The sequence below is a fragment of the Oncorhynchus nerka genome, linkage group LG2 (assembly GCF_034236695.1).
Source record: "Oncorhynchus nerka isolate Pitt River linkage group LG2, Oner_Uvic_2.0, whole genome shotgun sequence".
Taxonomy (NCBI): Eukaryota; Metazoa; Chordata; class Actinopteri; order Salmoniformes; family Salmonidae; genus Oncorhynchus; species Oncorhynchus nerka.
The window spans coordinates 67850210-67868502 of record NC_088397.1 but is presented as its reverse complement, the minus strand read 5'-3'; the positions used below and the strand labels follow the sequence as shown (position 1 = coordinate 67868502).

The 18293-nt window shown below is 42.8% G+C and overlaps 1 protein-coding gene across 5 annotated transcripts in view; it reads right to left on the bottom strand.

The window, feature by feature from the left end:
- The window catches only part of LOC115140200 (la-related protein 4-like), a 41437-nt gene that overhangs the window by 18947 nt on the left and 4197 nt on the right, over positions 1-18293 (bottom strand). For 3 of the 5 annotated variants that reach the window (XM_029678399.2, XM_029678410.2, XM_029678428.2), the window contains exons 2-4: positions 5630-5771; positions 5090-5248; positions 1654-1729 (exon numbers count right to left, since the gene is read on the bottom strand). In XM_029678399.2, coding sequence (XP_029534259.2) covers positions 1654-1729; positions 5090-5248; positions 5630-5771 — 377 coding nt within the window. Of the gene's footprint in view, positions 1-1653; positions 1730-5089; positions 5249-5629; positions 5772-6830; positions 6964-6999; positions 7181-18293 lie in introns of those variants that run through there. The other 2 variants (XM_029678438.2, XM_029678419.2) reach the window with 2 other exon arrangements.

Here is an 18293-nt window from a genome sequence, read left to right as displayed (position 1 = left end):
GGGCATGAGAAACCAACAAGCCATGTTTGTTACATGCTATGGGGAGCTAAGATACATTTGTGCTCCGTTTCTTGAAGCTGGGCGTAAGACACATTTTACGACTCCACAGGAGAGGCATTTTAAAGTGAAACCTTTATCCCCATCTAAATGCATTTATTTTTTGAACATGTGAACTTTCATGTGCCTGAATAAAAACACCTCAAACTGTAAATATAAAAACGTGAATCAGAAAGCTGTTTAGTCATGGAGAAAATCCAGAATCTTACATAGCCATGATTGGTTGAGATAATGGGGGAACTGGAACATTCATGAGAGTCTGTTCTGTCACTCAAGGCTTCTCAAATGGCAGGCCCTGCTACCACGGATATTTGAACGAGCCATAGATCATTAGATGTACCAATATTTTCATCATGGACAACATGCAGTGTAGTTGTAGCTACAGCTTTCAATAACAGTGTTGAATACAGCTGCTGGTATCGACACAGTGCTGTCTTCTATGGCAAAAGCAGTCTGGTTGAAGCAGAGTGGGAAGGATTATTTTGAAAATGTTTTAGTCTGCTGTGAATCATCATAATCCATACACAAGCGTCTACAGTTAAAATGTCAAGCTAGCTACATGTGCATACGATATTGGCTCAACTGTATCGAAAGGTTGTATTCATTGCAAGCTATTGTTAGCCATCTAGACTCCCAGTTGAAAACAGGTAACATTATAGCCAGCTTGCTAGCTGAGCTGGCCAGGTGATTTCTGCTGTTAATGTTGATTGCCGATGTGCTAAGCCATGCATGATGCCAATCTTCGTCATACAGTGCATTCAGAAAGTATTCAGACCCCTTAACGTTTTCCACTTTGTTACGTTGGATTAAATTGTTTTTTTCCCCCCCTCAACCTACACACACAACACCCCATAATAACAAAAAGCCTTTTTCTCTAAATGGGATTATACATCTAGCAACTTCTTAAGCAGGATTACTTACCCATGTTTTCTCCAACTATAGTGTATGACATACAATTTTTAAGGTCCGATTCAACTTTTATCCAACGTAAAAAATTCAAAAATAAACATTTCCAATTTGGGAACATGAGACTAAAAAGAGGTGGTATACATTCATGTTCCCATGTTTATTTTCCTTGTTCCCCTCAAAGACCTCAATCATTAGGTCAGTCACACTGTACTGACGGAGAGGAAAGAGGGAGAGTTGGAAGCGGTGGAGGGAGTAGGAAAGTTAAAGGGTGAAGGGATTTATAGAGAGATGAAGAGGACAATCCTCCAGTCACAGTGGTCTTGGGTCCTTCAAAGCGCGATAATGATCATCCCCGGGAGTACAGCTTTTGTTCAAATCCAAGGTCTGCTTGATTCATTACATAAACCATCACACAACGTCTAGAATTGCTTAGGTCAGTAAGAGACATTGCAATTCCGACTGCAGATAGCCTAGTGGTTCGAACATTGGGTCAGTAACCAAAAGGTTGCTAGATCGAATCCCCGAGCTGACAAGGTAAAATTCTGTCATTCTGCCCCTGAACAAAGGCAGTTAACCCACTGTTCGTAGGCAGTCATTGACTTGCCTAAAGTCAGTTTAAAAAAAATAATTTAAAAAGTTATAACAACCATTTAAAAACAGGCTCTTCGATAGCAGTTCACTACTTACCTTGAGAAGCAAAACTCCAGCTGTTTCTTCAGAGCCTCTCTCAGGCTCTCTTCAGAGAGCGGCTGCTGTTCCTCCACTGCACACACACAATTTCATATCACAATTCATGTTTGGGTATAGGCTGCGAAGCTACAAGTTTTATTCCTTGTGCATAACAACTGTTACCAAAGCCATACATCTGATCGATACCATTGGTTATCAATATTCAATTAATTCAGGCAACACTAAATGACGATACTTCATGAAAGGCAAAACTGAGAAAATGTAGGTTAACTTGGTTTTATTTGTCACATTTACAGTGCAATGCTTCACTTCCCAACACTGCAGTATTCAACATTAAACTAATGATACAATTAAGAGGGAGCTAAATACAGGGTCATTACCAGTAGCAAATTCACAATGTGCAGCGATACTGAGTATTTGAGGTAGATATGTACATGTAGGCAGGAATTAGGAAAAAAGTAACTGGTAGCAGGATAAATAATAATGGTAAACAGTTTGGCAGCAGCTAAGTGGTGAGTGTGTCAGTGCAAAATGTCAGCATAGGTGTGAAAGCAAATATACATGTAAACAGTGCTGAAAAGTGACTGGTAGCAGGACACACATTCAAAAGTTTGGAGTCACTTAGAAATGTCCTTGTTTTTGAAAGAAAAGCAAATTGTTTATCCATTAAAATAACATCAAATTGATCAGAAATACAGTATAGACATTGTTAATGTTGTAAATGACTATTGTAGCTGGAAATGGCAGATTTTCAATCCAATATTTACATTTACATTTAAGTCATTTAGCAGACGCTCTTATCCAGAGCGACTTACAAATTGGTGCGTTCACCTTAAGACATCCAGTGGAACAGCCACTTTACAATAGTGCATCTAAATCTTTTAAGGGGGGGGGTGAGAAGGATTACTTTATCCTATCCTAGGTATTCCTGAAAGAGGTGGGGTTTCAGGTGTCTCCGGAAGGTGGTGATTGACTCCGCTGTCCTGGCGTCGTGAGGGAGTTTGTTCCACCATTGGTGGAACAATATCTACATAGGCCCATTATCAGCAAACATCACTCCTCTGTTCCAATGGCACTGTGTTGGCAAATTCAAGTTCATCATTGTAAAAGGCTAATTGATCATTAGAAAACCCCTTTGCAATTATGTTAGCACAGCTGAAAACTGTTCTGATTAAAGAAGCAAAAAAACATCCTTGAGTCGCCTTTTCACTGTTTACTTTGAGACTGGTGTTCTGCGGGTACTATTTAATGAAGCTGCCAGTTGAGGACTTGTGACGCGTCTGTTTCTCAAACTAGACATACTAATGTACTTGTCCTCTTGCTCAGTTGTGCACCGGGGCCTCCCACTCCTCTTTCTATTCTGGTTAGAGACAGTTTGCGCTGTTCTGTGAAGGGAGTAGTTCACAGCGTTGTACGAGATACTCAGTTTCTTGGCAATTTCTCGCATGGAATAGCTTTCATTTCTCAGAACAAGAATAGACTGACAAGTTTCAGAAGAAAGTTATTTGTTTCTGGCCATTCTGAGTCTGTAATCGAACTCACAAATGCTGATGCTCCAGATACTCAACTAGTCTAAAAAGGTGGCCAGTTTTATTGTTTCTTTAAAATCAGCACAAGTTTTCAGCTGTGCTAACATAATTGCAAAGGGATTTTCTAATGATCAATTAGCCTTTTAGAATGATAAACGTGGATGAGCTAACACTTTGATGAGCTAACACAACGTGCCATTGGAACAGGAGTGATGGTTGCTGATAATGGGCCTCTGTACGCCTATGCAAATATACCTTTTAAAAACTCTGCCGTTATCAAGCCACAATAGTCATTTACAACATTAACAATGTCTACACTACGTTATTTTAATGGAGAACAATAAATAATTGCTTTTCTTTAAAAAACAAGGACATTTCTAAGTGACCCCAAACTTTTGAACGGTAGTGTGTGTGTACGGTAATAAACAGTACAATATCCATTCAGGTTTTTTTCTGCATAGAAAGTCTTGGGTGGGCCGCCTAAGTGTTTTTTCAGACCGCCTACGTACAAAATAAAATTTTGCTCTCACACACTACTTGACCAACAGTGTGTGAACACCTGCTCGACGAACATTCATTTCAAAACCATGGGCATTAATACGGAGGTGGTTTCCACTTTGCTGCTATAACAGCCTCCACTCTTCTGGGAAGGCTTTCCACTTGTTAGAACATTTCTGCGGGGACTGGCTTCCATTCAGCCACAAGAGCATTAGTGAAGTCGGGCACGGATGTTGGACAATTAGGACTGGCTCACAGTCGGCATTCCAATTAATCCCAAAGGTGTTCGGTGAGGTTGAGGTCAGGGCTCTGTGTGGCAGTCAAGTTCTTCCACTCAGATCGACAAACCATTTCTGTATGGACCTCGTTTTGCCAAATGGTGAAGCGTGATTAATCACTCCAGAGAACGTGTTTCCACTGCTCCAGAGTCCAATGGCAGCAAGCTTTATACCACTCCAGCCGACGATTGGAATTGCGCATGGTGATCTTCGGCTTGTGTGCGGCTACTCGGCCACGTTAACACATTTCCCGACAGTTATTGTGCTGGTGTTTCTTACAGGCGCAGTTTGGAACTCGGTAGTGAGTGTTGCATCCGAGGACATACGATTTTTACGTGGTCCATTTCTGTGAGCTTGTGTTGCCTACCACTTCGCGACTGAGCCGTTGTTGCTCCTAGATGCTTCCACTCCACAATAGCAGCACTTACAGTTCTAGCTGGGCAGACATTTTACAAACTAACTATGATGGTGGCACGTTGAAAGTCACAGTGCTTCAGTAAGGCCATTCTACTGCCAATGTTTGTATATGTAGATTGCATGGCTGTGTGCTTGATTTTACACACCTGTTAGCAACGGGTGTGGCTGAAATAGCCGAACCCACTAATTGGAAAGGGTGTCCACATACTTGTGTGTGTGTGTGTGTGGTGTTTTTTTGTGTGTTTGAATTTTCAGTATGGAAGAAGTGTGTAAAGTTTAAAACCAGATCAACTATGAAAAGATAAAATGGACCTATACATCTTTTGTTACATGAGATAATATTTGACAACTAACAATCACCAAAATAAAAGCTATTCAGCCAGAGAGAATCTAACATTTAAGAAAGTATGTAATCAGGAGTATTTTGTCATGGCATGGGGCCCCCATTGATTCTGTTTTTATGTTTGAGTCACTCAGATAACATAAACCGTGGCAAAATGTGTAGAATTGCAGGAAATTAGCTTTAAAACCGCAAAAATGTGCCAACAGGAAGGCCACGCCCACCACCCAAGCCCCAGTTTGATCCCCACAAAATTTTTAAAAATAAGATAAAAACAGTACATGTAGCCAATTCCCTCCAACACCAGATCAGAGCATGCCATGTCAAAAGCTTCTGACCCAGAGGGAGCTGACCTGAGGACTGCTACTGACCTGCTGACTCAGTCACAGAGTCATAGAGGGGGTACCCCAGCTCAGGGGGATCCATGCCGTTCAGTACACCCTCTGTGGGTAAACGGGCACTACTGTCTGACGGGTCTGAGTACTCTGTGCCGTATCCCTTATCCTCAGTTGGGGGAGCCTCTGAATAGCCTGGGAGGAAGATGGTAGAGTCATGTGGTTGATAAGAGTCTGACAGGGAAAGAGACACTGTCAAGGTTGAACCAGGGAGGCTATGTATTCCACAGACTAATAACAGTGATTTATTTTCGGTCCATCCACAGATCAGGGTTAGGATGATCTCAGGCCTGGATTAACGGTCCTTCTAAGAAGGCAACTGTGCACTCAACTCCGCTATTCAAGTGCCCTAAACCACATGCTTAACACATGTAGAATTTAGAAGAAAATGTGCATCAATTCCATTTAAAACACAAAGCGAATATCTTATCTAGGTCTGTGATGAAGATCTAGTTAGGCCTGTGTGTGAATGTAGGTATATAAAAACTCCAGCGGTGCATTGAGATTGGCATTTACCCTCAGTGACATCAGCAGAAGTGGGGGTAGTCTCCAGCCAGTGGGTGCCCTCCGTGCCGTCCTCTGGGACTTGGCTCTGGGGCACAGGGATCTCCTGCCAGACTTTGGCATTGGGGTTTAGCCCCGCTCCCTTTGTGGTGACCTGTGTGACAAAATACAGAAACACCTTTAGGCTCCTGTAGGTTTCTGTCAAATGCTTATTTAGAGATCATGGATTCATATTCCAATATTGCTGCATTTTCAAAACATCCAATGCTGTCAAATGCATTATCATATACCATTAACATCAATCAACCCTACGCTGATCAAGTCCATTTGGAGAGTGATATGTTATGAACGCTGCTTAACAGGCTAAATGTTCAATGCACATTTCATTATCATTAACAGCCATGTTTGAAATGGAAACACCTCAATGAATCAGCCATGAATGCATGCTGATGTTTAGTTCTAGACCAGTTCAAATTTGCTGAGATTCAAATGACACCTTTCACCTTGAATTGAAAGTCAGACACCAATGCAAAGCACAAGAAAGCCCATATCAAATATTTGCACGTTACAGCATTCACCTCTAATTGAAATGCGCCATAGTGGAATAAAATAGTGCGTGGCAAAGACGTGGCAATAACACACATTTGTGAAAAACATAGGCTAAATATGACATTACCACGATATGTCGTTTTTGTGGAGTTAAATGTCTGGGATGCATTTGTTTTCCAGCTAATGAATGAACTTGAGTACACTGTGATAAATTGTACACACTGGAGCTTCAACCAGTCATATGCAACTACTTGATGTTTAAAATAGTCAAGCCTTTGTAAGGACTAATCAGATTAGGTAGCATCAACTACTCAGTGGTCACTACACTGACTGGAGACCTGGGCATCTAAACATATCTGTCTAAACCTCCCCACCTAGTTAGATACAATATGAATAGTTAAACTGACAACTATGTTTGTTCATTTACAAAAGGTACACACATGTGTTGTAACTAGACTAAGAAAAAACCATCGTAATTCATTAACATATCGGTGACTGATATGTGAATTTAAGTTGGCGTTATATCACGTCCCATCAGCCAGAACTACACACACCACACACACACGTTCTTACCCTTTAGCTCTAGATTGTAAAAACATTACATGTAGCCAACTAGCTAGCTACAGCTCAATTTATTAAAGTTTTTTTTTCTTTGCATGCTCACCAATGAACGAAAGCATATTCCCCGATTGCAACGTTTGATTAACGTCATTATTACAGCGCTATTGACACGCATGCAACGGTCCCCGTGGCTTCCTAAAGCGCCATAAAATTTCTTCCATAAACCGAACTTTAGACTAGAATGTATAGCTAATAGTACAGACCAAACATACCTCAACAAATAACAACATTGTCTTCCTCCCAATGTGGTACGGACTCGCTAGCTACCCGATTCAATTGATGTAGCCAGCTAATTCACGATTTTGGTCACTTTTAAGAAGATAAATGTAAAATGGATGGAACTCGATAACACCGTACAATTCACAAGAGGACAGCATGCTACAGGGAAGGCGCTCTCATGAGGGCCTCAACGGATTGTTCATTGGTTATCGTACTCCATTAGACTCCGCCTCTCCCAAGTCGTCACATGTACAGACACACTTTTGTGCATCGCCTCTCATTCACCATTTTCCCCCACCGACAATACGTCAAAGACATTCTCGCAATTGGTCGAAGCGTCGCGTCAGTCAAAACCATCGTTCAACTCTTCCGGTACTGAAGCCTTCCCTCTGCGGATAGTACGACAAAAGAGAGCACATGGCGAAAGGCATACAGGCCGCTCCAGCATCATGTATACGCTGCACACTTGTAAACCGAAGAACATAAAATAGAAATCATTGCCGATCATGTGGAAATAAAATAATAACCTTTTTGACAGCTTTGGTGGAGGTCAGGAAAACAAAAAGGTCCCACTTTACCTCGAACATTAATAGTATCGGTTATCAAAACACGAGGGAAAGGGTTGAACGGAATCTGGGGTGTATTTATTAGTCGGATTCTGTTGCAAAACGTTTTGCAATGATAACAGTTTACTCTAGGAACCAAACTGAACCAAACGGGGACCTAACTGAATTTGTCCAATAAAAATGTAACTAGTTTTTGTTGCAGTATCTGACTAATGAACACACCCCTGATCTGAGTCAGGGCCACCATCTGTGAGCCACAGTTCTTAGCCCGCTGAACTGAAGCCTAAACATTAGCTTGGAGAGCCAACAAGTCTGAAGGTCTCAGGCAAGGTTACTCAACACAGGAATGTGGTTCACTGAACCAACTGGTCAGACTACACCCCCATTTGATCGCCTTAGTCACTGTACTACTGTGACCAACTGGGGTTTTGAACCTGGATCTCCTGCAAGATTGTTACTTCAGGGAGACAAAACAAGTCTTTAGGTCTGAGGCAAGGTTACTCATCACATGAGTGCAGTTCACTGAATCACCTCCATTAAACACATGCAACGGTCATCAAAATTGTTACGGTTTGAAAACAATTATAATAAATGCAACAATTGGGAAATGGATGAAGATGCTGCAAAAGTAACTTTAAAATTAATTATTGCACAGAAAATATTTTACTAGATCAGGGATTTGGGTGGGAATTCAGGTATTCCAACATCAGATTGAGGGAAATCAGAACATCAGAAAATCATATTGTAGGATTTTTAATGAATTTATTTGCAAATTATGGTGGAAAATAAGTATTTGGTCAATAAATACTTGTTACAGTGGGGCAAAAAAGTATATAGTCAGCCACCAAATTGTGCATGTTCTCCCACTTAAGATGAGGCCTGTAATTTTCATCATAGGTACACTTCAACTATGACAGACAAAATGAGAAAAAAGCCTACCCATCAGTAACACACTACGCCGCCAGGGACTCAAATCCTGCAGTGCCAGACGTGTCCCCCTGCTTAAGCCAGTACATGTCCAGGCCCGTCTGAAGTTTGCTAGAGAGCATTTGGATGATCCAGAAGAAGATTGGGAGAATGTCATATGGTCAGATGAAACCAAAATATAACTTTTGGGTAACAACTAAACTCGTCGTGTTTGGAGGACAAAGAATGCTGAGTTGCATCCAAAGAACACCATACCTACTGTGAATCATGGGGGTGGAAACATCATGCTTTGGGGCTGTTTTTCTGCAAAGGGACCAGGATGACTGATCCGTGTAAAGGAAAGAATGAATGGGGCCATGTATCGTGAGATTGAGTGAAAACCTCCTTCCATCAGCAAGGGCATTGAAGATGAAACGTGGCTGGGTCTTTCAGCATGACAATGATCCCAAACACACCGCCCGGGCAACGAAGGAGTGGCTTCGTAAGAAGCATTTCAAGGTCCTGGAGTGGCCTAGCCAGTCTCCAGATCTCAACCCCATAGAAAATCTTTGGAGGGAGTTGAAAGTCCGTGTTGCCCAGCAACAGCCCCAAAACATCACTGCTCTAGAGGAGATCTGCATGGAGGAATGGGCCAAAATACCAGCAACAGTGTGTGAAAACCTTGTAAAGACTTACAGAAAACATTTGACCTCTGTCATTGCCAACAAAGGGTCCCTGGCGGCGTAGTGTGTTACTGATGGTAGGCTTTGTTACTTTGGTCCCAGCTCTCTACAGGTCATTCACTAGGGCCCCCCGTGTGGAGTTGCTGTGCGTTTTGTTGCCAACCTATTTTGCTACCTGACAACTTTACGGTTTTCACTTTTTAATTACCGTTCATATATTTATTTATTTTTTCCTCAACTTTTTCACTCCGGACGCTTTATCTGGACACGATTCGTCAGGACCTCCAACAGCCGAAGCTAAGTAGTAACATTAACATGATGCCTTCTAATTGCAGCCGCTGTGCTCGCCTTACGGCGAGGATAGCTGTACTGCAAGCCCAGCTTCAGACGCAATCGTTAGGCAAGGGTAATTTTAGTGTAGGAAAGGATGAAACAGCGTCTGTGCCACCAGTAAGTACAGATAGTAGTATAAATCCCCTGGCACAGTCCCCGCAGCCGGACAATTTTCTCACGGTTTCTGGAAGGAAATGCTGTAGGAACGCTCAACCGGTGTCGCTCATTCAGCCGACAGAAACTTTCAACCGGTTTTCCCCATTAAGCAGCGGGTCGGTGTCAGAGGCCGAGTCTTCTCTGGTCTCTACTCCTCCCGTTACGGGGTCTGAGACGCCGAAGCTTCCCACCATTAGCTCTGACAAATTGAAAACTCTAGTCATTGGAGACTCCATTACCCGCAGTATTAGACTTAAAGCGAATCATCCAGCGATCATACACTGTTTACCCGGGGGCAGGGCTACCGACGTTAAGGCTAATCTAAAGATGGTGCTGGCTAATGCTAAAACTGGCGAGTGTAGAGAGTATAGAGATATTGTTATCCACGTCGGCACCAACGATGTTAGGATGAAACAGTCAGAGATCACCAAGCGCAACATAGCTTCTGCGTGCATATCAGCTAGAAAGATGTGTCGGCATCGAGTAATTGTCTCTGGCCCCCTCCCAGTTAGGGGAGTGATGAGCTCTACAGCAGAGTCTCACAACTCAATCGCTGGTTGAAAACTGTTTTCTGCCCCTCCCAAAAGATAGAATTTGTAGATAATTGGCCCTCTTTCTGGGACTCACCCACAAACAGGACCAAGCCTGACCTGCTGAGGAGTGACGGACTCCATCCTAGCTGGAGGGGTGCTCTCATCTTATCTACCAACATAGACAGGGCTCTAACTCCTCTAGCTCCACAATGAAATAGGGTGCAGGCCAGGCAGCAGGCTATTAGCCAGCCTGCCAGCATAGTGGAGTCTGCCACTAGCATAGTCAGTGTAGTCAGCTCAGCTATCACCATTGAGACCGTGTCTGTGCCTCGACCTAGGTTGGGCAAAACTAAACATGGCGGTGTTCGCCTTAGCAATCTCACTAGGATAAAGACCACCTCCATTCCTGTCATTACTGAAAGAGATCATGATACCTCACTTCTCAAAATAGGGCTACTTAATGTTAGATCCCTTACTTCAAAGGCAATTATAGTCAATGAACTAATCACTGATCATAATCTTGATGTGATTGGCCTGACTGAAACATGGCTTAAGCCTGATGAATTTACTGTGTTAAATGAGGCCTCACCTCCTGGCTACACTAGTGACCATATCCCCGTGCATCCCGCAAAGGCGGAGGTGTTGCTAACATTTACGATAGCAAATTTCAATTTACAAAAAAAAAAATGACGTTTTTCGTCTTTTGAGCTTCTAGTCATGAAATCTATGCAGCCTACTCAATCACTTTTTATAGCTACTGTTTACAGGCCTCCTGGGCCATATACAGCGTTTCTCACTGAGTTCCCTGAATTCCTATCGGACCTTGTAGTCATTGCAGATAATATTCTAATCTTTGGTGACTTTAATATTCACATGGAAAAGTCCATAGACCCACTCCAAAAGGCTTTCGGAGCCATCATCGACTCAGTGGGTTTTGTCCAACATGTCTCTGGACCCACTCACTGTCACAGTCATACGCTGGACCTAGTTTTGTCCCATGGAATAAATGTTGTGGATCTTAATGTTTTTCCTCATAATTTCTGGACTATCGGACCACCATTTTATTACGTTTGCAATTGCAACAAATAATCTGCTCAGACCCCAACCAAGGAACATCAAAAGTCGTGCTATAAATTCACAGACAACACAAAGATTCCTTGATGCCCTTCCAGACTCCCTCTGCCTACCCAAGGACGCCAGAGGACAAAAATCCGTTAACCACCTAACTGAGTATCTCAATTTAACCTTGCGCAATACCCTAGATGCAGTTGCACCCCTAAAAACTAAAAAAATGTCTCATAAGAAACTAGCTCCCTGGTACACAGAAAATACCCGAGCTCTGAAGCAAGCTTCCAGAAAATTGGAACGGAAATGGCGCCACACCAAACTGGAAGTCTTCCGACTAGCTTGGAAGGACGGTACCGTGCAGTACCGAAGAGCCCTTACTGCTGCTCAATCATCCTATTTTTCTAACTTAATTGAGGAAAATAAGAACAATCCGAAATTCCTTTTTGATACTGTCGCAAAGCTAACTAAAAAGCAGCATTCCCCAAGAGAGGATGACTTTCACTTTAGCAGTGATAAATTCATGAACTTCTTTGAGGAAAAGATTATGATTATTAGAAAGCAAATTACGGACTCCTCTTTAAACCTGCGTATTCCTCCAAACCTCAGTTGTCCTGAGTCTGCACAACTCTGCCAGGACCTAGGATCAAGAGAGACGCTCAAGTCTTTTAGTACTATATCTCTTGACACAATGATGAAAATAATCATGGCCTCTAAACCTTCAAGCTGCATACTGGACCCTATTCCAACTAAACTACTGAAAGAGCTGCTTCCTGTGCTTGGCCCTCCTATGTTGAACATAATAAACGGCTCTCTATCCACTGGATGTGTACCAAACTCACTAAAAGTGGCAGTAATAAAGCCTCTCTTGAAAAAGCCAAACCTTGACCCAGAAAATATAAAAAACTATCGGCCTATATCGAATCTTCCATTCCTCTCAAAAATTTTAGAGAAGGCTGTTGCGCAGCAACTCACTGCCTTCCTGAAGACAAACAATGTATACGAAATGCTTCAGTCTGGTTTTAGACCCCATCATAGCACTGAGACGGCACTTGTGAAGGTGGTAAATGACATTTTAATGGCAACGGACCGAGGCTCTGCATCTGTCCTCGTGCTCCTAGACCTTAGTGCTGCTTTTGATACCATCGATCACCACATTCTTTTGGAGAGATTGGAAACCCAAATTGGTCTACACGGACATGTTCTGGCCTGGTTTAGATCTTATCTGTCGGAAAGATATCAGTTTGTGAATGGTTTGTCCTCTGACAAATCAACTGTAAATTTCGGTGTTCCTCAAGGTTCTGTTTTAGGACCACTATTGTTTTCACTATATATTTTACCTCTTGGGGATGTTATTCGAAAACATAATGTAAACTTTCACTGCTATGCGGATGACACACAGCTGTACATTTCAATGAAACATGGTGAAGCCCCAAAATTGCCCTCGCTAGAAGCATGTGTTTCAGACATAAGGAAGTGGATGGCTGCAAACTTTCTACTATTAAACTCGGACAAAACAGAGATGCTTGTTCTAGGTCCCAAGAAACAAAGAGATCTTCTGTTGAATCTGACAATTAATCTTAATGGTTGTACAGTCGTCTCAAATAAAACTGTGAAGGACCTCGGCGTTACTCTGGACCCTGATCTTTCTTTTGAAGAACATATCAAGACCATTTCGAGGACAGCTTTTTTCCATCTACGTAACATTGCAAAAATCAGAAACTTTCTGTCCAAAAATGATGCAGAAAAATTAATCCATGCTTTTGTCACTTCTAGGTTAGACTACTGCAATGCTCTATTTTCCGGCTACCCGGATAAAGCACTAAATAAACTTCAGTTAGTGCTGAATACGGCTGCTAGAATCCTGACTAGAACCAAAAAATTTGATCATATTACTCCAGTGCTAGCCTCTCTACACTGGCTTCCTGTCAAAGCAAGGGCTGATTTCAAGGTTTTACTGCTAACCTACAAAGCATTACATGGGCTTGCTCCTACCTATCTCTCTGATTTGGTCCTGCCGTACATACCTACACGTACGCTACGGTCACAAGACGCAGGCCTCCTAATTGTCCCTAGAATTTCTAAGCAAACAGCTGGAGGCAGGGCTTTCTCCTATAGAGCTCCATTTTTATGGAACGGTCTGCCTACCCATGTCAGAGACGCAAACTCGGTCTCAACCTTTAAGTCTTTACTGAAGACTCATCTCTTCAGTGGGTCATATGATTGAGTGTAGTCTGGCCCAGGAGTGTGAAGGTGAACGGAAAGGCTCTGGAGCAACGAACCGCCCTTGCTGTCTCTGCCTGGCCGATTCCCCTCTTTCCACTGGGATTCTCTGCCTCTACCCTGTTACGGGGGCTGAGTCACTGGCTTACTGGGGCTCTCTCATGCCGTCCCTGGGGGGGTGCGTCACCTGGGTGGGTTGATTCACTGTTGTGGTCGGCCTGTCTGGGTTGGCGCCCCCCTTGGGTTGTGCCGTGGCGGAGATCTTTGTGGGCTATACTCGGCCTTGTCTCAGGATGGTAAGTTGGTGGTTGAAGATATCCCTCTAGTGGTGTGGGGGCTGTGCTTTGGCAAAGTGGGTGGGGTTATATCCTTCCTGTTTGGCCCTGTCCGGGGTGTCCTCGGATGGGGCCACAGTGTCTCCTGACCCCTCCTGTCTCAGCCTCCAGTATTTATGCTGCATTAGTTTATGTGTCGGGGGGCTAGGGTCAGTTTGTTATATCTGGAGTACTTCTCCTGTCCTATTCGGTGTCCTGTGTGAATCTAAGTGCGCGTTCTCTAATTCTCTCCTTCTCTCTTTCTTTCTCTCTCTCGGAGGACCTGAGCCCTAGGACCATGCCCCAGGACTACCTGACATGATGACTCATCCCCAGTCCACCTGGCCATGCTGCTGCTCCAGTTTCAACTGGCCTGGGCCCTAGGACCATGTCCCAGGACATGACATGATGACTCCTTGCTGTCCCCAGTCCACCTGGCCATGCTGCTGCTCCAGTTTCAACTGGCCTGGGCCCTAGGACCATGTCCCAGGACTACCTGACATGATGACTCCTTGCTGTCCCCAGTCCACCTGGCCATGCTGCTGCTCCAGTTTCAACTGTTCTGCCTTACTATTATTCAACCATGCTGGTCATTTATGAACATTTGAACATCTTGGCCACGTTCTGTTATAATCTCCACCCGGCACAGCCAGAAGAGGACTGGCCACCCCACATAGCCTGGTTCCTCTCTAGGTTTCTTCCTATGTTTTGGCCTTTCTAGGGAGTTTTTCCTAGCCACCGTGCTTTTACACCTGCATTGTTTGCTGTTTGGGGTTTTAGGCTGGGTTTCTGTACAGCACTTTGAGATATCAGCTGATGTACGAAGGGCTATATAAATAAATTTGATTCTGGGATTTTTGCTCACCGTTCTTGTGAGAATTTTGACCCCACGGGGTGAGATCTTGCGTGGAGCCCCAGATCGAGGGAGATTATCAGTGGTCTTGTATGTCTTCCATTTCCTAATAATTGCTCCCACAGTTGATTTCTTCAAACCAAGCTGCTTACCTATTGCAGATTCACTCTTCCCAGCCTGGTGCAGGTCTACAATTTTGTTTCTGGTGTCCTTTGACAGCTCTTTGGTCTTGGCCATAGTGGAGTTTGGAGTGTGACTGTTTGAGGTTGTGGACAGGTGTCTTTTATATTGATAACAAGTTCAAACAGGTGCCATTAATACAGGTAATGAGTGGAGGACAGAGGAGCCTCTTAAAGAAGAAGTTACAGGTCTGTGAGAGCCAGAAATCTTGCTTGTTTGTAGGTGACCAAATACTTATTTTCCACCATAATTTGCAAATAAATTCATTAAAAATCCTACAATGTGATTTTCTGGATTTCTTTTTCTCATTTTGTCCGTCATAGTTGAAGTGTACCTATGATGAAAATTACAGGCCTCGTCTTTTTAAGTGGGAGAACTTGCACAATTGGTGGCTGACTAAATACTTTTTTGCCCCACTGTATGTCATGCAATAAAATGCAAATTAATTACTTAAAAATCAAACAATGTGATTTTCTGGATTTTTGTTTTAGATTCCGTCTCTCACTGTTGAAGTGTACCTTTGATAAAAATTACAGACCTCTACATGCTTTGTAAGTAGGAAAACATGCAAAATCGGCAGTGTATCAAATACTTGTTCTCCCCACTGTCTTCTGCTAGATTTGTACATTCGTTACATTGGAGCAGCACAAAGAGAGCAATGTTGATACATTGTATCATTTCATCCCCTGTAACCAATAGCACAGACCAATCTGAGTACCCTTTGCAAGTTCACTGTCATGCAGCCTTAGTGTCAGAGGGAAAATGGAGCACCGCTTCACGACAGGCATGCTTGCAGCTTCACAGCAAAGAAAACAATGTTTCTAGCCTAAACGTTTTTTGTTTATCCTATATTTACAAGAGATGCCTTTCTATCGAGATTCGCACACATTTTATATAATTTCACAAACCATGTTGCAGGCCGTTTTAAATTCATCCCGGGGTTCTAGCTAACAACCTGGTTATTTTGACAGTAGGTTTAGGCAATTTTGATTGGCACAGGAAAGTATCTGCTACTCAGAAAGATTCAGAATGGTAGGATTCATATAAGCCTAACGTAAGCCTAAACTATATTTTAAATCTATTCATTATTTTTGGGTGCTTAACCTTTTAAGAAGTTGGGAGGTGTGTGTGTAAAGGTTTTATGCAGCATTTACCCCTTACATGAAGACCAGACCGGATACGTCGTGTGCGCGAGCGTGGCAAAATCCATGTAGAAATCCATGTTATTCAATTATTGCGCGCCAACGAGCATCTGCGTTGCCACGGGCTGAAATAGAAGTCATTCCTATTTCTGACGCAGATCGCGCTGCAAGTCCTGCCTCTCCCATCTCCTCATTGGTTTATAGAAGTAGGTACCCACGTGGGTGATTGAAAGACTAATTGTTTTGCCGGTTGTCGTGATAATACTATGAAAGTGTAGATGCCAATCACCATTTAAGTTAAAAGATGAAAAGCCTGGAAGGAGGAGAGATGACTAGAAACGATTCGGTTGACCGTTTTATGTGTGGATTAATTGTCGGAGTAGAGGACCTTGTGCATTTCAGGAAAATAACAACTCAATGTTTATAACCCAGGACAAATTAGCTAGCAACAGCAAGCTAGCTAAATAGGACAAATTAGCTAGCAAGTGCAAGCCATCTAGCTAAATTGCCATACATGTTTAATGCTTTCCGACCTGTCCCCAAATGAATGTCATTGGTTCAAGTTTGTTTTGATATTTTAACCTGCGTGTCGTGATCGCGTTTGGTGTAGGGGGACAAAATAAATGCTTCTTCCGTGTTACTGACACAATGACATTCAAGTCAACATTCATGTATATCACAGGTGGTTGGTGGCACCTTAATTGGGGAGGACGGGCTCAAGGTAATGGCTGGAGCGGAATATGTGGAACGTTATCCAACTATTTTTATGTGTTTGATGTAGGGAGACAAATTGTTAGTCCGTTTTACTGCCGACTAACTGACACCAATCAACTGGTCAGCAAAACATTAAAAAAACAATACTAACAGTAAAATGACGTGACCAACAGAAAATAGTTTCTGAGATTCGCATATAATGACAAGATGCTTATGTTTCTGCCCTAACAAGCTTAGGACCAAAATAAGCCCATAGAAACGCATTGGACTTATTTTGGCGAGAGAAACCTCTCGCGTCGCCTCTTTCTCTCAAAAGGCTATAATTGAACATGTAATTCCTGTAATGAAGCAGCTAATAAAATGTGATTTTTAAACATTTCCCCAAATGCAATTGGCAGAAAAAACAATTCTATGAAAAATAAAAATAGCTCCTTATTAATTCTGGCCACCAAAGTTAACATGCGATTGCATTTAGAATTATTTGTTGCGCAATGACTGGGCATGGCATACTTTAGCAGGTTTCACTCCAGTAGCCTACAGGCTTTTTGAGGAGCTACTCTTGCGCTGTCTGACAGGTGGTAGACTACTCCGCACCTCAAACTAGGCTCTGTATGCTGTGTGAGTTTGATAAATAAAATGCATGACAACTAAATAAAAACAGACACGCAGCATTTTCATTCAACAAAATTATGCAAATTAACCTATGGACCGATAAGCATGACCGGTTAAGTGTATTTTTGGTGGCTAACAGATTAACGGTTAACCGTTAACATCCCTAGTTTGATTATTATAAGCCTCTACTGATGTACATTACTTCCATTCCTCCAGCCAAATAACAGGTAGGCCCGGTCTTGGCAAATATGAGAAATCAGTCAGTCATTCTATGCAGTATTCTATTATACACTGAACAGTGGAGAGTTAAATGTGTTGTATTGAGTAAAAGTCCATTTCAGTGACAGGTCTTTGGAGAATATTTAGAAAACGCGAACAAGCATCCAGGGGGACGGGGCGAACAGGATGCTAGGCCACTATTTTCCACCATGGTATTGCAGTACTAATCGGTATTGTAATACTTGGCCTGGTATCGTATCATTTGTAAAATGTTGGTATTGTGATAAGCCTAGTGTCTGGTGTGACCACCATTTGCCTAATGCAGTGCAACATCTTCTTCGCATAGAGTTGATCAGGCTATTGGTTGTGGAATGTTGTTCCACTCTTCACTCTGTGCAAAGTTGCTGGATATTGGCAGGAACTGGAACATACTGCTGTACACTTCGATCCAGAGCTTCCCAAACATGCTCAATGGGTGAGATGTCTTGAGTATGCAGGCCATGGAAGAACTGGAATATTTTTAGCTTCCAGGAATTGTGTACAGATCCTTGCGACATTAGCGTGCTAAAACATGGGGTGATGGCAACGGATTAATGGCACGACAATCGGCTTCAGGATCTCGTCACAGTATGCAATGCAATTGTGTTTGTTGTCTGTAGCTTCTGCCTGCCCATACCATTGCCCCATGGTGGGGTTGTCTGTTCACAATGTTGACATCAGAAAACCACTCGCCCACACAACACCATACATACATGGTGACCATGAAACCTGGATTAATCTGTGCAGAC